General features: G+C 41.5%; 1 protein-coding gene across 1 annotated transcript in view; it reads left to right on the top strand.

Annotated features, from left to right (window-relative positions):
* Positions 1 to 7,820: 7,820 nt before the first annotated feature.
* SIAH3 (siah E3 ubiquitin protein ligase family member 3) overlaps positions 7,821 to 21,725 on the top strand; it is a 79,993-nt gene continuing 66,088 nt past the window's right edge. Inside the window, exon 1 of the mRNA XM_048850680.2 lies at positions 7,821 to 8,152. Within this exon, the coding sequence (XP_048706637.1) occupies positions 8,018 to 8,152 (135 nt within the window). The 5' untranslated portion in view covers positions 7,821 to 8,017. The remainder of the gene's footprint in view (positions 8,153 to 21,725) is intronic.

The following is a 21,725-nucleotide window of genomic DNA, read 5'->3' on the forward strand; positions in this document are numbered from 1 at the left end:
AGAATATGACATCTAGTGGCAGGTAGACTGGTCCAGTCCTGTGTAGGTGCTGTTACAGGAATTGGCCACTAGACTGCTCTAGGTTGCAACCAGAAGCCTCATCAAGACAGGAGCAAACAGAGCGCAGTTGGCAAAGACAATAGGTAGATCCAAGAAGAGAATGGAATATTTCATTAAAATGACATCACCATGGTAGCTTAATTCATGTTTGTTGTGGGGGGGCTCAGGGATGGTCACTATGAATGCTCATTTGATTACACAATCCCTGAGAAACAGGAGCCAGGGACCAAGAAAATATTTGCTGAGTCTGGTATGGCCATACCATACCATAGAAAGCCAGGAAGGAGATGTCCAGAGGCCCAGCTAAGCTGTTACCCCACAAGATGAATGACAAGAAGACAGGCGCACAGAGACGCACACAGAATATGGACTATCACACAGCCACAGCAGTTTTGAATTCCGATCGACACAAGCACAGCTAGTTCGAAGCCTGTCAGCCAGCAACATTGCAGTCTCCCATTGGCAGCCCACGACTCCAATTCTCTAAGAACCCACTTCATACAGTAGAAACAGTGACATCAGCGGAGTTACCTGGGCATAAAACTGGAGTAAGAGAGTGGGGAACCAGGCCCCATATTTTCAGAGATCGACAGCGAAAGCCGATTTTAACAGCAGATCGTACTCTGGTACAATATTGTTCCTTCCAAAGCGCTCTTCAAACTCTCCAATGCAGCATCACTGAAATGCAGCCACCTCGGGCACTCGGGCAGACCCCAGGGGTTTACTTCTGTTTCCATGAAGTCAGGGGACTCATTCTTCTCTCCCTTTCACAGGTACATAGTTAAACTGTCAGGTGTTTGACTTAGCAACTGCACAATATTCTAATTGCAACATTAGCATGATAGAAATTTAATAGGGCACATACTGAAAGCTCTCCAAATGTAATTATTAATGGGGAATAATCAAGTGGAGATGGTTCTCAGCAACTGGCTCTCAGCACAATGCTTTTCAGTATCATCATCAATGAGCCGAAAGAAAATATAAAACCACTGCTGGTAAAGTTTGAAGAGATAAATATTGGAATGGTAAATAATGGTGCGGACAGGTCACTGATACAGAGCGATCTGAATTACTTGGTAAACTGGGTCAATCAAACAACACATATTTGAATACAACCAACAAGCGCATACAGATGGGAACAAAGCATTTAGATCATATTTAAAGGCTGGGGGACTATATCGTGGAAAGCAGTGACTCTGAAAAGAGCTTGGGTCAAGGCTGCACCCAGCTGAAAAATGGATAAACAACTGCATGGAAAATTTCAGAATTTTTCCCCATTTCAGAGTTAAAATTTTTCCCATGTTTCTAAAATTTTCCATGACATTTTCACTTGATACTTTTACTGACCTTTTTAGCTAGATCATTTTCCAAATTTTTACTGACATTTTTTTTGTTTGCTGAAAACTGGGTATTTTGGAAATGAAAAATCCTGAGTTATTTAACAAAATTTGGATAAACATTTCAGTAAATGTTCAATAAAATATGGGTTGAAATGTGGAGAATTTAATGAAATAATGGAACATTTTGAAAACATTAATTTTTCACAATAAGTATAATTTTTTGAAAACCCCATTTTTGGAGAAAAATAGGTTCTGTGTGGAAAAATGTTGACTAGCTCTTGTTATGATAGACAGTCAAATGAATATGATCTCCCAGTGTGATGTTATGGCCAAAACAGGTAACATGCTGTGTATACATACATAATCGGGGAAATGTCAGCTAGTAGGCAGATGATATTATCTCTGCATGCAGCACTGGTGAGACCACTACTGCAGTCTTGTATCCCTTTCTGGTGTCCACATTTTAAAAAAAATGTTGGAGAACTGAAGAGGGTACACAGAGGAGCTACTAGTATCTTTTCAAGGTCTGAAAATATGCTTCACAATGAGTTTCTAAAGGAGATCAGTGTATTTAGTTCATTGAACAGAATGTTAGTATATGACTCAACCACGGTCTATAACTACCTACATGAGAAGAAACTATCTGATACTACAGGGTTCTTTAATCTAGTTGACAAAAGCATAATGAGATCTACTGGCTGGAAGCTGAAGCTAGGCAAGTACCTGGAAACTAGAAATAAGGTGCACATTTTTACCAGTGAGAGTAAATAACCATTGGGACAATTTAGCAAGAGATGTGGTAGATGGTCTATCATTTCAAGTCTTTAAGCCAAGATTTTCTAAAAATATATGCTCTAATTCAGTGGTTCTCAACCAGAGGTATGTGTACCCCTAGAGGTACACGAAGTCTTTCAGGGGGTACATCAATTTACCTAGGTATTTGCCTAGTTTTACAATAGGCTACATAAAAAGCACTAGCGAAGTCAGTATAAACTACATTTCATAAGACAATGACTTGTTTATTTTGCTCTGTATACTAGACACTGAAATGTAAGTACAATATTCATATTCCAATTGATGTATTTTATAATGATGTAGTAAAGATGAAAGTCAGCAATTTTCAGTAATAGTGGGCTGTGACACCTTTGTATTTTTATGTCTGATTTTATAAGCAAATAGTTTTTAAGTGAGGTGACACTTGGGGGTACACAAGAGAAATCAGACTCCTGCAAGGGGTACAGTCATCTGGAAAGGTTGAGAGCCACTGCTCTAATTGGGCCATAAATTATTGGGACTGAGGCAGTAATTACTGAGTGCTAATAAATTACTATGTTATGCAGGAGATCAGAATATATGGCCATAATAGTCCATCTGGATTTTATATCTATGGGCCTGATTCTCCTCTTCCTTACGCTACTTTTACACTTCATTGACTTCAGTGGCATTACTTCTGATTTACTGCTGAAAGTGAGCGGAAAGATCCGGCCTTGTGGATGCTTTGCTCGGACATCAATGAGAACAGAAACAGGTTCCAGGTGTACAGTCTGATGCACCATAAATGGGGAGAGGGAAATTTTTGACTAAGGGCATAGGTACAAACCCGCCTACTCATAAAAACTGCCAGGAAATCTTTAAACTCCAGAGACAACAGACAGGGCTACAGTTTTTAAGATTGCATTCCAAAGACACAGGAATGAAATCCATCCTTGGGAAGAGCTAGGGCTGAGTAAAACCTGCTAGGTTTAGGCATTTGAAACCTGCCTTCTCCTCCCTTTCTAGTTTATTGTTACTTTTTGCAGGCTGTACTGCTTGAAAAGTGACCATTCCTGTAGCAGGTATCTTCCAAATGACCTAGTGAATGGACACATGAAGTCTCTTGCCAGGTACAAAATGGATGTGCAGGTTGCTCAGGTAGTGATGTTGCAATGCATTAGAACTAGTGTCAGGTTAGAGAACAAGTTAGTAGCTCTAAAGATCAGTATAGAACAGAGGTAGGCAACCTATGGCATGCGTGCCAAAGGCGGCAGGCGAGCTGATTTTCAGCAGCACTCACACTGCCCGGGCCCTGGACACCGGTCCGGGGGGGCTCTGCATTTTAATTTAATTTTAAATGAAGCTTCTTAAACATTTTGAAAACTTTGTTTACTTTACATCCAACAATAGTTTAGTTGTATATTATGGACTTACAGAAAGAGACCTTCTAAAAACGTGAACATGTATTACTGGCACGCAAAACCTTAAATTAGAGTGGATAAATGAAGACTTGGCACACCACTTCTGAAAGGTTGCCGACCCCTGATATAGAATATGTACAAGGGGTCATTCACCAAAGCAGAAGGCAGTATACTCTAATCTAGGCTGTACTTGCAAGAGGGCATCAGTATAGCTGCTTGACCTGTGTGGTCCAAGGCAATATAAATCTATAATACCTGGGCCATATGTATATGGGGATGTCCTATGTCAGACAGCCTTGCCTGAAGTCTTACAGGGAGTCAGAAATGGGGTCATGCAAACAAGCTAATAACCTGCCTGAGTAGATACTCATAAAGCACTGCATCCTGCAGGCAGTGTCTGCCTCATCCTTCCTCGGAATCCAGGCTCTCACAAATGCTGTCTGAAAAACGTTACATTTCCTTCTGCTGGAGCATAATGGGACAGATTCCAATGTCAGTTATACAGGAGTAAATCTAGAGTAGTTGATTTGATTTCAATGGAGTTAATGCAGATTTACACAGGTGTAAGTGAGAACAGAATTTAGTCCAATATACTGACAGCCTGTCACTTGTCAGAAGTGACCCAGAGAGAGTAAGGATGCTGAAAGGAGGAAGAGAAGTCAGAATTTTAAAAGATCACCCCAAAAGGTGTCTAGTAAAAAAAAAATCAGACTGAAACCTTTCAATTTAGCATTTTGCAATCTTTTTTCCTCATGCCTGGACACCTGCAGTTCCTAACTAGAGTCTCAATTTCACTTCAGCAACTCCCGCTAAAAACAAAGCAGGCAAAATGGATATCTAGCCTCAGGAGCTCAGCCACCACAGTGAGGAGTGTGTCAGTAGTAACTAGATAGTTCCAGGGTCCTAGTCTCCTTGCAGCCTCACCTCATGGTTGGCAAAAGCTCTGACTTCTCACCCACTTTGTTCTTTGCCTTGTTTATACATAATTTATATGGACACTTTGCCTCCGCAAAAATGTGGTACCTGGGGGAGAGTTTAAAAATATTAATGCAGCAATAGTCTCTCTAGGAACTTAGGTCTCATGCTGGTACAAGCAAGTCTAGGAAGTTATATGACTGTGGTTCCCTGCTGGAAGGTCCAACGTTCGGAGTGTGACCTCACAAATATCCTGAAACTTCTATGCCATACGAATTGGGGATGGTGTGGAATTCCCTGGGGAAACAAGTCTTGGACTTGACTCACCTCTGCCTTGCACCTTGCACAGTTAAACGTGCACAGTGATAGCATTTGGCACCACCCGCATTCACTGTGCACAGGTGTAAGTGACTACAGCATGGACTACAGCAGTGGAGAAACAGGTCTCCTAACTCCCCAGGAGGCTCAATCTCTCCACAGAGCTCTCAGTCAGCATGTACCCCACACTACTCAACACTGGAACACGAGCAGCAAAACCTCACAATAGCGTTTCCATCTGTCTTCGACGGCATCAGACTTCGAGACTTGGGGGACCCCTGCAGCTGCAGCATCTGAACCATCCCGGTCAAGTTCTACAGTGTAGCCACTTGTTTTCTTCTTCAGACAATGGGTAGGGAATGTTGACAAATTAACAAGTGTTTTCAGCTTGCATGTGAATTTTAGAAGGAGCAAATCACGGGGGGAAATAAAGGTCCTATGAACGCACCAGAAACATTTTAACCCTTACATTACAGATCCGCTGTGCTCTTTTTGTACGGTTGACCCTATAATCACATTAGGACCAAGCAGTAACAGCATCATGTGAAGTATTATGCAATTATAATGTCTGATGTCACTGGAGCTGTGCTCGTTTATCAGATCCAGATTCTACTGAGGATCTAGCCCACTGTCAGATTATGTGGAATTAAATTACCTTTGGATATAGTAGTAGTGAGCTATAGAAATGAGGGATTCTTAATTAAATTGTATTCATCAAGTAAATCCAGTGTCTGGGCTGGATTCTCCTCTCACTCACACTGGTGTGAATTGAATGAATGGAGTTACACCAGTGTAAAACTCATGTCAGTGAGAGGAGAATTAGGCCCTATATTATTAAAATAGAAATAGAGAGTATCTAGGTCTAATTCTGAAAAAGACTATTGATGAACATAAATACAAATAATGACCACAAGATACATTCAGTTGTATTCACACTCTTGCAAGTCATTTTCTGCAAACATACCATAGCAGCGAATAGCTATTTGGAAGATTACTTGTGGAATGTGAAAGACTCATGAAAATGTCAGTATATTGCCCTTTTGAAATACAGTATCTTTGATAGACCATTTAGAGCCAAAGTTAGTCACCAAGGCACTTTTGAAAATCCCACTATGCACCTATCTGCAACTTTAGGCACCTAAATACATTTAAAAATCTGGTCCTTACCGTTTATAAACGCTTCAGCCATCCAATCACGGAAACAGAAATAATTCCATGTCATTTAAGTGATAAATCACACATCATAAGTAATGAACAACATTCATTAGTGCAAGACATTATTTGCAAAATATCTGCTTCGACAACTTCTAGGTTGAAATATGTTCACATAAAGTGTGTGAACAATTTCAAATAACAAATAAATTTTAAAAACTGATAGTCTGTAGATAATTCATGAAGAGAAAAAGGCTAAATTTAATCAAATAAATTCATTATAATGTTTGCTCAGTTCTTCTTCAAATATTCTCAGTACATACTCCCAGAACTGCAAGGAATATCTTATGTTCTAATTTTGAAGCAAATTTTCTGTTCCCCATTTTTTCTCTATTTATCACCTACTGTACCAGAATTTCACAATATCCCACACATTTATCTATTCAAGGTTTTTGCAAAGATACTCGGCAGTCTGGCAGAGACAGTATTGATTTAGGAACTAGCAGTTGTGACAATTCAGTCACAGATTGGAGCTGGCTCGGTATGTGGGCTTGTCTGTCATGAGCAGAATTCTGATCCAAGCTGGTCTCATGTTTAAAAAAACAACAACAAAGAGCTACTTTTATCTGTTATGCTCTGAAGGGAAAAGGATTACAGAGGCTGAATAAGCCATCTGAGTACTTAGCTAGCAATCCTAAATAGCACCCTGATAGGAAGTACAGGCAGAGAGCTAATTAAATTAGCCCTCTTTGATTTATTAACAAGCAGAGCAACAGATCACACAGAATTCTCCCACAAAATGAATAAGCATTTTGAGCCACACGTTTGCTATGGAACTTCCACCCCAGTAAAGCCCTGTCATGGGACTCAAGTTTCACAAGTCTTGATGGTTTAGGGCAATGTCCCTTACTCACCAAAGCAGAGATATATTAGTAATAATATAGCAAAGCATATTATTTTGCATGCATGATCTTAATCCCATTTTTAATGTCTAGGACAATCTAGTGGTTAATTAGCAATTTGCTGCCCACCTCTATGCAAATGAATGACAAGTAAAAGCCTTCTGCATCTGTCATTATTCCATTGATTTACAAGCCACTTTTCCTTCAGTGTTAGTTTCTCTGTGTGGGTGCATTCATGCATCATGTATTTCATTATTTTTAGAAGCATGCTCTGTGCATTTTTGTGCTCTCCTAGTTCCAGCATCCAGCAATTACTACTTTTTGGATACCATGGACCTGATCCTCAGCTAGTGTAAATCAGAATAGCTCCACTGACTTTAATGGAACAATGCCAATTTACGCCAGCTGAAGAGCTGGTCTTTTCTTGTTAAGAAAGCTGTATTAGGGCACTTGGAATTTCTTTGCTGAAAAATAATTGAGAATAAGAAAACATCAGAGTGCTATAAATCCTAATTGCAGCTTGCAAACACACATACACACACATATAGATTTATTTATATATACAGATCTGCTTCTGCTTAATCCCTAGAAGAAATTGTAATACTCTCCTAGTATTTGATTTTTCTCCCGAGCTGCTTTTGTAAGTAAAACAGAGTATACTTAATCCATTTGGCTACTTTCTCACAGTTTTACTGGTGGGTTTTTTTTAATGTTTTATATTTAGCCTTGGTATTAGAGAGCTCTTATGTTAAATTAAGTCAATTAATAAATGGAGACATTAAACAATCAATTTTGTCTGCATATCTCCACAGCATTATGTATGGCTGGCTGTAATCACAAGATAAATGCAATGTGCTGATGTATGGTAATGTTCAATAATGCATTCTCCACCAGGCTCAATTCATCAGGGAGTTTTTGTAGGGGGGTGCAGCATTTGTTATTGGCTGTCTCTGGACCTCAAGGATAACATTCCGGTCCTTTTGATTGGCTGACCCACTGCTGCAAGATTCTAACCGTCTTATTTTGACGATGAATATGAAGGCACACTAAGCTATGCAGGAGTGTAGTTCTCACAGGCTGCACTCCTTCCCCAGTCTCAAGGACTGACAGTCTCCTTCATTGCTTTCCTCACCAAACAACAACAACAAAAGTTGTGATGCTTTTCTTCACCCAGTGCTTTGGGGCTGTATTAGATCTTATTCACCTTAGGTTTCAACATTACAAGGCTAAGAGGGTTTTTTCAGCGGCTGGGCAACTTGTCTGTGTTGTAAACCCAACACACAGCCTAAAGGTGAGTTAAAAATATGTTTCTATTCCAGTGTTTTTTGCTACTCATTTGTTTCTCCATAGGGAGTGAAATGATGTTCTAGCACAATAGGCAGATTGTTGTGAACACATTACTAGCAAAGAGACTGTTTCATATGGTCTTTCTGTTTGGTTTACTTTAGAGCTAAAGGCAAGCAATCAGTGGCTACAGGGAATACTGTGAAGTTGGTGCTTCTCCCGCTAGTAGCCCATCCCTCCTCCCCCTTCGTCTGTGTATCAAATATTCAAGAGGCAAATGTTTGGAAAAAATTATTGGAAAAGTTAGTTTATTGAAAATGTGTTTCCTTTTGTGAAACATTGCGAACACAGATCCTGGAAATCCTTCCGAACTGTCTGATACCAAAGGGTAAAGTGCTGCTGACTAGCAAGCTGGAGAGGGGGAGAGAAAGGTTTTCTTTGAGTGTTTGTCTGTTTCTTCTAAAGGGAATTTGAACAATTTCAACTGGCATATAAAGTGCCCCTAGTCGTTTGCAAGGTGAACATATTTTAGTCATGAGTTTAAATTAGCCTTAATAAAGCAAAACCATTTATAGTCCCCATACAATAACCCTCTTGCTATATGCTCTTAGTAAGTTTCTAGATTTCCATTGACATAGCTGAGCCTATGCCCAAACCCAATGATTGTGATCTCATCTAGAGAGGAACCAAGCAACTAGTGAGGCAAACAGACTACTGGGAGTCTTTAATGGGTTTATTATGGTAACAAATTAGCAGTTTTATCAATGCCCATCTTGGCTTGCTGGAGGTCCTCACTGACCTCTCTTGAACAGAAAGTCCTGTCCTGCCATTCACTAGCCTCATCTAAAACCACAGATGGATTCTTTAGGCAGACTCTTCTTTGGCTGTCCCAAAGTCCTTGTCAGGACCTCAAAGGGAACCTCTTCCCAGCATAGGGTGTTAAGGGATCCTTTGAGAGAACAGGTCTCGCCTCAGAACTCGGGGCCAATGGCAGGTAGGCACCTAAATGTCTTTAAAATGCCATTGGTTATTGCCACCACAATCTTGTTTTTCATTATTCCAGAAAGTAGCTCTCACAAAATGCAGGCTGCTAGGAATGCTATTTACAGTATCGGACAACACTAACTTGGGGAGTCACACTGTTGAGATGAGGTCATTTCTAGAAGTACAGCCACTCCTGGAGGGTATGTTTCTAAGCATGCTAAGAGCACGTTGGGAGCCCCCAGCAGTGTGGATGAGGTAGGGCAGGCATTGCAGGGCTGCAAAGGGAACATATAGAGACTAGCTCACTTCTCGTCTCATCTCTTCCAAAGTGGTTCCCTCCCTCCCCCACCAATACAACCTATTTAAAAAACCTGTTATCTTAAGGTATAATGTGTCTGTTCAGAATAGGTAGGAACTATGTAGAAAGAAATATACAGACTCTGTATGTGGAGGGAAGATATTTTAACAAAATGGATAATTCTATTTTAACCCCTTTGATAGGAGACCATCAAATCATTCTGCTTAAAACAACAACAACAAGCAGGAAACGAGTGTCCTAGGTTATTGCCAGTTGAGATACAGTGGAGCCGAGACAGGTGCCAGTCCAGCCGGATGTAGAGTGCCCATGGAAGGCAGTGGAAGTTTAGGGTGCTCAGCACTTCGGCAGATTGGGCTTGCAGTTAATCAGAGCATTCTTAATTTCTCTCAGGTTGGAGCTGCAGTCTGTACATTCCAATGCTTTGAAACAATTTGGTGCTTCTCTTCTTTATCCCCAGAAATAAATAGTGTCTCACTATCTGAGTTCATAATGGCTGAGCCCTTCAGGGGCCTGATCCAGAGCCCACTGCCGTCAGGAGTCTTTCCATTGACTTCACTGGGCTTTGCCTCAGGCATTACATGCAGAAGTCCCACTGAAGCAAATGGGAGTTTCAAATGTGGTGGAATGGCAGGATTGAACCCATAACAAAAACGCCCCTTTCCTTCAATGGGAGTGGCTCATGCGGTGGGTTTGCAGGATCAGGTCCAGCGAGCATGTTGCACTGCATACGTTATAACACTAGGGGACATGAGTGTGGTGAAGAAATCATTTCAATATGAAAAAAAACAATGACTTCTAAAGTGACGTGTGCTGCAAAGTTATTAATGTATAAATGATCTATTACTTGAAACTTGTCATAGAACACTATAATAGTGAAATAGTTTCAAAGATTTCTATATTTGGTCATTAGAAAAATGATAACTGTTATTTAACTGTCATAGCATTAGCATCTAAAGACTACAAACAGGTTGGGCCTCATAGTGCTAGGCACTGTACAAATATGCAATAAATTACATACATTATGAACTTTAGAAATAAAATACAAGTGATGTATTACTTTAAAATAAAAAGGCAAATATACTCCTCCGGTGACTTATAGTATTATGACAAACTTTGATGTCCCATATTTTACTATCCATGATTTGGTCATTTTAACCATAATTTTTTTATTTATTTATTTATTTTTGGACAATCCTAAAATGTAAAACAAGTAAAAACAGCGATTAACTCTCCAAGATGTAACAAATCTGACCGAGAACAAGGGCCATGAGCGCAAGTACTTTCCTCACCCAAAATGATGAGCATTTGTACTCACACTAAAATTATCATCTCTTTGGGCAGGGATTGCTCTTACGGTAGCAACCAGATCTGTGCTACGCCTAGCACAATGGAGCACTGATGTGATTGCTACTGTATTACGAATAATAAATGAAAGGCTTTTCGCATTTCTTTATATGATCAATTATCTTGACACACCCCTTATGGGCAGATCTTCAATTGGTGTACACTGGCATAGCTCCACTGAAGTCAGTTTGCACCAGGGCCCTCATCCTGCACCATTAAAGTCAATGGGGGCTTTCAATGCATGTAGGATCAAGCCCAATCTGAGGCTCTGTGGTTACACATCATGTACATTTTACATGATTACGTGATCCTGTATTTACCAAGATGTTTACTGACCAGTGCAATGCAGGGAAATGCTAATATTCTGCAGCGCAAGATTGTGCGAAGTTCCAGTCTTCCTAACACTGTGGTAAATCCAGAGGAATTCCAGTGCTCCAGATTCATTCCAGTGTACTGTAACTGCGATCAGAATTCAGCCCCATGACTGTAAAGAGAGTGCCACTTTACCAATTCCTTTAGTGCTGGTCTGTATGTTGGCAGTAAAATACACACTTACAACATGTATTCTTCCTCAGGCAGAAAAGACTTAACTAGGGTGGCTTATGCTCCATTTAGTGGTATTTAAAAAAAAAGTTAAAATATCAATGCAGATAGCTGTATTGATCTGCTGTTGTTTTCTCTTCGTATGACAGACTAACACAGGCAGCTGTAAACAAGGACAGACAAGATTACAACCATTGCCCTCAATTTTCTTTATTTGATGTGGGTATAAATAGGTTTTTTGAAGCCTATTTCTCTTTCTTGCAGCTTTTTGTACTTTCTCCTTTCATGAGCTTTCACAAGAATGCCACAAGCATCTTAAAACCAGAGGCATGTGCTGAGCTGTAATCAAAATTCACTTGCTGAGCAGAGAAAATCATGTATTTACTATGCTTCTATAGGTCACCTTCATTCTCAATCATATTATATCCATTACTTAGCAACCTGGGATTCCTTCAAGCATACAGACAATGTGATGCCTCCCTTTTGAAATAAAAGGCAAAAGCATTATTATGTAGCTAGACACTAGCTAAATGGTTACGCTCTTTAAGACCAAGATAATTAAAGGGGGTTGCTTAAAGAAGCAATGCTCATTTCGCCTGGATAAAGGCCATTTAGCTTACTGTGAAAGTTTTAAGTACTTTCTCTGCATGGAAAGAACAGGAATGTACACTGGTTCATGTGTAAAGAAGGGTCAGTGTGTTTCTTTTCTTTTCTTTTTCCCATTAATGATAACTCCACTGTACAGGTTCCTCTTCCTTCCAGATCCTGCTAATCTGACCACAAGAGAGGTGGTGAAGCTATCAGCTCTTTCATGTCCTATATTTCAGTTCCCAAACAGAACATAGGAAGGCAGGAAATTACGGGGATGGCAGAAGATCAGTGAACTCAAAAGTCTCTGCTTCTTTCCTTTTGCTGCAGCAGTTCAACCTTACAATGGAGTATGTCCTCCTTAATTATTATTATTAATATTATTAATAATAATAACAATAACAGTAACAATAATATAATATTTTTATTAATGTTGTGCCTACGGGCCCTAATCAAGATTGAGGCTGTTTTGCGCTAGACACTGTACACACACATAATAAAAAGCCCCCAAAAGTTTACAATTTATGCCCTGGTGACTTTATGTAACTCTATCCACAAGTACTCCTTTTCTTTTTGCGAATACAGACTAACACGGCTGTTACGCTGAAATCTATCTTGTTGTGATTAATGCCACCTTCCTTTGTTTATTACATAAGGTCATTCTTTTCTCGAATGTGTTGTGCTTATAAGACCATCCTTCCTCCTTTCTATAGGACCTTTAGGCTCTCATGACATTATCATAACGGACGATATTTAAAGAGGTGACTAAGCACTGCTTAATCTTGTAGCCGCTCAGAGTATTGCATGGCTCACAGGGCCAAACTGTTATAACCAGATCTTTAAAAAACCCAAACAAATCTGCTTTAACTGAAGGAGAGAAGGGTTTTTAATCCTGTTATAATACTTTGTCTCCACGCACACTGGTCAGCCAGGCTGCGTTGTAATCCACTTTATCCCCAACAGACTTTGAACCAGGATTAAGTGCCGTGGTGTATTGTACACACACGTGGGATTTAATTATTTATTTAGTGTAAGGAAAGAGAGAGACAGCTTGAAATGTGCTGCTAACAACCCACTCTGCTATACTTTCCCACTCTCCCCAGCCAGAAGCCCTTCCTTTCTGGTTCAGGATTCTGACTAGTTTAGTTCATCAGGCAATTTCCCATATTTAAGTAGTATTTTGTAACAATAACCACTAGAGGGCATTCAGAATACAATATGTACACACATACTACATTATAAACATGGTTAGTGGGATAGTGCAAATGAGTCCTTATTAGCTTCAGGTTATTCCTCAATTAATATTTGACACAGTGTAATTTGAAGAAGAGGTAAAAGCTTTAGCTAAAGCCTTCGGTGTGAGCATAGTGTCCCTAGAGAAGGCGCCAACCGTAGCTGACTTGCTGCATCCCTTAACCACTGCCTCAGCTGAGCAGGCGTCAAAGCGTAAACCTGGAAATCAGCGTAATGACAAATAGCCAAGAAACCTCCGCAGTTTGCTACCTCTCTGTGCAAACGCAAACATCGTGATTCATGCACGACCCTTTTCCTGCATCAAAGGCATGTGGGAGCATGCTTCACTGACTCTCCCTTGGGGGAGACCATCTATTAATGCCTCTATCTAGCTAATCCCTGGAGTTCTTCTCTTTTGTAACCCATTAACCCTGAGTTTATAGACACATGCACAAACACACACCCCACAGAGGCTTAGCACAGGGCAACAAGGGCTCCATTTTAAATGTCTAACACAGACATTACAGTTTAAAATTAGGACAGCTCAGAGTTTAAATGTAATCACATAGAACAGCAGTTGCGATCTCTCCTAAGAGAAAATAAAGCAAAAGAAATGGAGGGAAAAATAGTTTCTGACTTAATCGTTTTAAAGTGCCCCCCCCCCCTTGAGGGAGATTAACTATTGCTATTGTCCGTCATGATAAATTTTTTTTGGTGTTGAGAGGAATGTGATTTAAAAAAAGTTTTTATTAATGAGAAAAATTTCCTCACAAGAAGTTTCAAGTCAGGCATTTTCAACAGAAGACAGTGCAGTTTTTATAATATTAGAGAAATACCCATCTTCTCAGCAGGGGATTTGACAGCAGGTGTTTATAACTAACTATCTAATAGGGTCCCACATGCTGATCCATCAGCCCCACCCACAACACACAATACCCATCGTCTTTCAATGTAGTCCTTAAATTCTGTTGCACATAATGGGCTAATACGTCTCAGGAGGAATGTAGCCCCATAGGGTGACTATTGCTAACACACTGGGTGCAAACGAAAGAGATGTGTGAATGAAAGGCCTGACAATGTGAAATGAGTTGATAGGTCTCAATCCGGTTCCCAGTGGACATGTGTCACACAAAAAATAATCGCAACTGGCACTAATTGGCATGCTTTGTAGGTTACTCAGCAGAGAAGCCACAGATTAAATGCAGTATTGCCAACCCCATGCATTCAAAATCAGGGGTTTAGACACCCCTAAATCATGAGTTTGGCTCAAAAATCATTTGTCTTTTGGTGTTGGAAACTTTAGGGTCTATGTTTTCAAGCTTTTCTCTGCACCCACGAGGGCTAAAAATGTACTTTTCTTTCTTAAATGAAAGCTGAGATGCTTCGGTTCCGGCCTGTGGGGTGGGGGCTTATAACACACCTTCAAAATGGCTAGACTCGCAATAAAATTGTCCAAGCTGGCAACATTGTAATGTTCATGGAGACTGAATTACCTTCTCACCCTCCTTACAAGTCAGGGTTAAGACATGTTCCAGGTAGAGGGTGGGGAAGCTTTACATTGACACTGCCTATTCTGAACCTGTTCTGGGACGAAACAGAAGCTGTGATAAATGTATGACACACAGGCATACTGATAAGAGACTGGACTTTATTTCCTGGTTCTACTCATCTGACCTGGGTCAGGGTGACAAAGGTTAATACTCCTGCCATATGAGAGGGATCAATAACCCGGGGAGTCAGTTTACACAGAGTATTCCAGAACTGTCAATCTGGCACCTCTCACGTGCACAACATTTACACACACAAAGGAAAATAAAAGACCCCTTCATTTGCCTTGAGAGATGTTGCCCTCAGGCCTGTGACTGGGAGGTGGGAAGGGAAGGAATGCAGTTTCCGTTTGAAGCTTTCTTTAGAAAATCAAAAGGGATCTAGGAAATATTTTGCCTCCATTAGGCTCAATTTTTATAATCGATGCTGTAATGCGAGGAGAGATAAGCTGCCAAATTCAGTTGCTCCAGATCCAAACTTTGCCAGTCTGAGAGTGTTCGGAGCTGAGGTTTTTGTCTGGACACAGCTGTAAATGTGAGCAATTTCCTAGCATGCCTTTTTGTCCTGATAGGTGTTTTTATTTGGAAACTGAAAGCCTGACTGTCAAGGCATTAAGCACCTTATCTGAATGTTTCATTTTTATTTCTTTTCATAGCCTGTCTCTTTCTGTCAAGTACCTTCCTCTCCTTTCTGTTGTTCCTCACACTGGTACTTGCCTGCTGTTAGACAATCTGAAGCAAAAGGTTTTCCTGCTTCTTTTTAATAATCTGATTTTGGCCTGCTCCTGTCCCCACTCCACAGACTTCAGTGCAGGATTGGGTTCCTTATTTGCAATTTAAGTAATTGAAACAAAATTGCAATCATTCAATCAACTAATTGTTCTATGCAATCAATTCAGCTATTGCTAGACTACACCAGCAAAACAATCACCAGTCAAGTCAGAAGATATTCAGGAACTGTAAAAGCAGAGAGATTTAGCCCCTTTCCCCTCATTGATCTGAATGGAAACGTGTGGCTAAATCTGAATGCATCATGTACTTTCAGACGTTTGTCAATATCCCTGTTTACTGGAATTAGTTTCTAGAGATACATGACAGGTTTCAGAGTAACAACCGTGTTAGTGTGTATTCGCAAAAAGAAAAGGAGTACTTGTGGCACCTTAGAGACTAACCAATTTATTTGAGTATAAGCTTTCCTGAGCTACAGCTCACTTCATCGGATGCATACTGTGGAAAGTACAGAAGATCTTTTTATACACACAAACCATGTTCGCGCAGGAAGCCGGGACAGGCTGAGAAGCAGGCCGCGGCTTCCCGCTCAGGCCCAGGGAGGCGGAAGTGAGCTGGGGCGGGGGGTGTGAGGAGGGCCACCCGCGCCGCAGCAGGTAACCCGGAGAGGGGGTGCACAGGGGAACCGCTCCCCGCCCCAGCTCACCTCCGCCACCCTCTGCCTGAGCGGGAAGCCGCGGCCTGCTTCTCTGCCCTCCCCGGCTTCCCGCCGAACAGCTGAGTCACGGGAAGCCGGGGCAGGGGTGCGGAGAAGCAGAGCGGGGTGGTGCGTTCAGGGGACGAGGCGGAGGCAGAGCGGAGGTGAGCTGGGGCCGGGCACGGGGCGGGGAGCTGCTGGTGGGTGCTCTGCACCCACCAAATTTTCCTCATGGATGTTCCAGCCCCAGAGCACCCAGGGAGTTGGCGCCTAAGGCGCCACTTTTGATGTGATCAGTGGGGTACTGGCAGCTTCCCCTGCTCCCCCGCTAGCTATGCTACCCCACCTCTAGGAGCCAGAGGGACCTGCCGGATGTTTCGTGGGAGCTGCCCCAGGTAAGCACCCCTGGGACTCCCCACCTCGCCCCCCGGCAGGTGCCTCTGGCTCTTAGGGGTGGGGTGGGCACCCACTACAGTGGCCCACGAGACCCTCCTGCCCGGTTCTGGGGGCAGTCAGGGGACAGGGGAGGGGGTGGATGGGGCAGGCATCCTGGAGGGGGAGTCAAGGAACGTGGGGGGGTGGGATGGGGCAGGAGTCCCGGGGGTCGGGGTTGGGCAACGACCCCCTCGTGGGGTGAGAAGGGAACCTGTTGTTAAGATTCTGGCAGCTGATCAATGTTTAGAGGCATTTCTGAGTGTCTGGCAAACAATGGATTTATCCGCACATCATTCCTGTGAAGAAGGAGTGTGTTGTTATCCTTATTTTACTGATGGTGAAACCAAGCTCCAGAGAAGTTAGGTGACTTGCCAAAATCCCACAGGAAATCTGTGGCACAGATTGGAATAGAATTCAAATCCCCTGACTCCCAAGCCTGGAGCTTACCAAGATTGTTCTTTCTCTGGCACCATCTGTCCATTGAAATGAAAAGCAAAGCACAGAAAAATGGAGCACAAATGAGATAGGTTACTGATTTGATCAGATTTTTTTCCTCTTATTGTGTAGAAAACAAATAAAGGCTACAGATAAACAATGAGGTGGGCTTCAACAGATCAGAGAAGAGCATCACCCCCCCAGAAAATGAAAACTTGCTTACAATATTAGAGACTGCCATGTGGAAAATAAGCAAAGTAATAAGTGTGAAAACCTAGTAAATAAACACAAAGGGGGTTCTGTGTCCTGGCTGGGGTAGGCGAAAGGTTACGGTCACCTTCAGGCTTTGCTGAAATGAGAGTTTGAGACGGTAACTGCAGGATGACATTATTGACAGTGTCAGAATATTTAGCATTGCAGACCCACATCCTGCAAACAGATTTGTACTGGACTTTAAGCACAGGAGTAGTACCATGAACTTAGAATTTAGTGTATGTGTAGATTTTTTTGTGAGGTTGGGGCCTTAGTCATCTGTCTTCATGCCAAAGGTATCCAAATTTCATTCAGATGGAGACTGTAGTAGGAACTTGCCAGGAGCCTGAGAGCCACACTTAATTTGCATAGAACAGAGTAGAATTCAGCCTTCCTCTCCTTTTAATAGGGAGGTACATGCTAGAAAAACTACTGGTTCCCATACTGCAATGCATCATCCGCTCCAATAAAGATGCAGGGTTGCATATTGGGTCCTGTTGTCTCTACTAGCTGCATCCCTCTGATAACGATAAGGACAATTGTAAACTACATTTTAGAGCCGTGTGAGCCAGGTTTGGCTTGTGGGCTGCATGTAAGTTTCTTCTTCCGAGAGGTACTAAGAGCTCGAGAGAAGATGTCTCTGATTATAGGTAGCTATCATCTAACAAGTAATAAATCTGGCCAGGCCACTTCCAGGTCTGAGACCACAGCTAACAGAAAATGGTTCCTTTTTTGTCCAAAAGAAAATCCAGCCAAGATTGTCATGCCTCTTTAAGATAAACACAGGTGATATGGATATGAGCACCGCATCCAAACATCATTTGCAATATTATTTTACAAGTGTGTGCAAGTTACCTCAAGGTACAGATAAGGCAACATGCTTCCTGTCCCAAAGGGCATACGATTTAATTTCAGATTATTTCAAAAAGAGGGGTGCCACAAAACAAAAGGGTGAAGGCAGAGGAGAAAGGTATGGACTTAAGATCGTGTGGATACTCAGCGAAGAAGTGGAAGATACCTGGCAATGTGAAACAGATATTTACTTAAAAAAACGGGTCTATACAAAAATAAATACATGTCATTGACTCCTTTCTTGTAGGAGTCATGGAAGATGGCGCTCTTCAGGAGAAGTGGAGAATGGCTTTTTTAGACTAGCTCAGGAAATATGTAAGGAAGGGAGTTGAAGCAGATAAACAGGGCATTGAAGCTGATTAGGAGACGGACACAGTGGGTGGCTAGGATGGATAAGCAGGCAGGGGCAGAGCTATGCAGGGCCTTTAGTCCAAGTACAGGAAGTTTAAACTGCAGTGGAGAAGGGGAGCCAGTGGAGTAATTTGAAGGCAGTAGGTGTGATGTGGGCAGATCAACAGGCCAGGAATATCATTTTAACAACTATGTTTAATATGTATTGTAAAGGGGGGCTTTGTGTAGGGGAGACCAGAGATGAGGAGAATTATTCCAAAATATGCTTAGCGGTATGTCAGTCACTCATTGATACATACAGGCAATGTGAAATACATTACTAAATGGAGAAGACAGAGTGATCTATATCCAGATGCCTACAGCAAGCCCTGTTTTAAGTAGAGTTGAGTGAATAATTTGCTCAATGAATTTAGCCTCTTTCTCCTTGTGGAATGTCTGCAAGTGGATCGAGGATTCCTAGCTTTTATTAAATTAATGTTATAATTATTTTTTTAACTCTATGGCTTGCTCACAAGCAGTTCTCTAGCAATCACGTTAAAGGCCACACAGACTTGTCTGAGGTGTCATTCCTAAAAATAATTATGCTGTTTATAATACTTATTGGCTGGGATGCAGCGTTTAAATGTCCTCTCATTCCCACAGAGTAATTGTGTATAATTGGTGGGTCACGGTCCTACTTGCAAATGGGGTGGTCAGATCCATGTTTGACTTTAATTTCCTCTGTGCCAGGGCTCTAGTGAGGGCTTTGAGGAACTGCTGTCAGGGTCCTATCCCCTGTAAAATACACCACTTGTGCATGAATGCTTGGCAGTGAACTCTTGACAGTGAACTGTTCACACACACTTTTCAATGTTTGTAGACTGTGAACACAAATAAGGCAGCCAGGTGGCTGAATCAAATTAATTTTAAACTGGAACGACTACTTGCAGGCAGTTTTTTTTATAGGCTTCACCCAGCTCAAGATTTAAGGTATCTTGTGAAAACAGATATAAGCACTTGTGATAGTTCTAAATCATTTCACCCAATTCCCCCTTGCAGCCTTACTGGAATCTTCCTTCCAATTGTAACTTGTGCCTGGAACCTCAGAAGAGTGTAAATCAGCCAGGAAATAATATAGCTTTAAAACAAATGAAACTTTTACTGGATTTCTTAGTGTAACAGAAAATATTTCAGAAGGAGACTCAAAGCTAAGGTTATGCGAGGTTGTATAAACACAGCCACAGGCTTGTAAATAATGGAAAGTCCTGATTACCAAGCCTGAATTTTTCTTTCAGGCTGTTGGGACAAGATGACGGCACTATCAGAAAACAGATCTGAAACTAGCTGAATCTCTCCAGTGGCCTGGCAGGGCAATTGTTGATAATTTAACATTTCAGTCATACTGGAAACGTTAGTTTAACTTGCAAGGTATCCCTCAATAATTTTTCCACCCTTTAATGTATTTTTAATAGTGAGCCAATGATTAGAAAGAGTCTTCCTTGATTCACAGATAAATCCAGCAGCAACAGTATGTCACCAATGGCGGTGTCAAGGCACTATGCCTGATTAGTGCTTAAGCTAAAGTCACTTTGATTTGCCAGAAGCCAACCAACCTCCTTTAGCAAGAGAACTCTGACTAAAGAAGCAGATGTTAGTAAGGAAGGAAAGACCTTTTCTTGACTCACTAGCAGGGAAGAATAATTCATGCTGAAACCTGCCTCTCAGCTCTTTATAAAAGCAACCCTTTTTGTTCTTGACTTTTACAGCTTACATGAAAGTTGCAGATGAAATAACATAATGCACGTAGCTCTTTTCCTTCAGAAGGATGCCAATACACTTCATATACCGTGAGCCAAATTCTGCCCTCAGCTACAGCTCACCTAAAGCCTAACTGATTTACTTATTTATAATTCATGTATCACTGTATCATTTCTGAGCACTTTGATGCTTGCATATAACTGAGAGCAGAAAATAGAAGAAGCAACACGATATAGTGGCTTGAGTATGATACTGGGAGCCAGGAGATCCTAAAGCTGATCCCAGTTTTGCAAGTAACTCACTGCCTGGTCTTGGGAAAGTCCCATAACCTCTCTGTGTCTTGCCTGCTCTCTGTAAAATTTGGTTAATAATCATTTCTGACCTCATGTGGGTGTTTTGAGACTTGAGCCAAAATTTTCAGACGTGGGTGCCTAAAGTTAAGCTCCTAAATCTAAATGAAGGACCTGTAGATAAGGTCCATATGATTTTTCAGAAGTGCTGAGAAACCTGCTGATCACATTGACTTCAGTGAGGTTGGTGGGTGCTCAGCTCAGTTCACAGTCTGGCTACATGTACTTCGGAGTTGGAATATGGAATTTGGAAGTTAATTGTAGGTACCCATATTTCATATTTGTGGCCCTAATTACTTCATGATTAACCTGTACGTTGAAAATATAAAACATTTAAAAAGTGTTAAATAATGTGCGTAGGCACCATTCTTCCACTATTCATATGCAGCCACCAATGGAAAAGAACGAAGCAATCATTCCGCGCCAGCATTACTCAGCACCGTTTATCTGTTTGCTTTTAGGAGGGAAAGTGAAGAAAGTTTTCCCCACCTGAAACTATATGGGGTTGTGAGGTTGCTTAGGTAACAGAAAATTATAATCCGAGGTAGAAGAAGTTAGCTGGGATACTATGGCTGGCCAGGATGAGGGTACTAACAACCTTCCGCTTGTGAAAAGTGCCCTTGTCTCTTTGGGAGCATTCACATTCAGTGTAGCTCACCTTGAATTACACCTTTATTTTTTCCCTAGTGAAGACACAATTTAACACCTTCTACCTGGATGTAGACTTCCACGTGGGGTAGACTTCGACATGCTACATTGAGGTAGAAGGTCCTCACTAGAAACAAGGTCAAGGGGTCATGCAAGTTGCCAACCTCAATGTATTTTCCAAGTGAAGACAACCCCTTTAATGATTAGTCATGTCTCCTCTATAAGAAAGACCCACCACAGCAAAGCATTCTGGGGCATTTGTCAGCATTGTACTAACTTAAATGGACAGAGTGGAGCCTACTGAATCAGAACTCTGCTGTACCAACCTTAGTTTTCCTTGGCGGTCTCTCATCCACATTCTGACCAGGCCTTGCTGAGTTTGGAGCATGACAAGCTCGCAGCCTGAGGGGGTATAGCTGCAGGCAGAATTCTGAATAAAATGAGTTATTCTCAACACAAGCAATTTAGCTTCTGACCTTTAAGGCAGGGGACACATAAATCTCACTTACACCCACCCAATACCCTAATGTTACATG

This window comes from Caretta caretta, chromosome 1 (genome assembly GCF_965140235.1).
Source record: "Caretta caretta isolate rCarCar2 chromosome 1, rCarCar1.hap1, whole genome shotgun sequence".
In the NCBI taxonomy this organism is placed as follows: Eukaryota; Metazoa; Chordata; order Testudines; family Cheloniidae; genus Caretta; species Caretta caretta.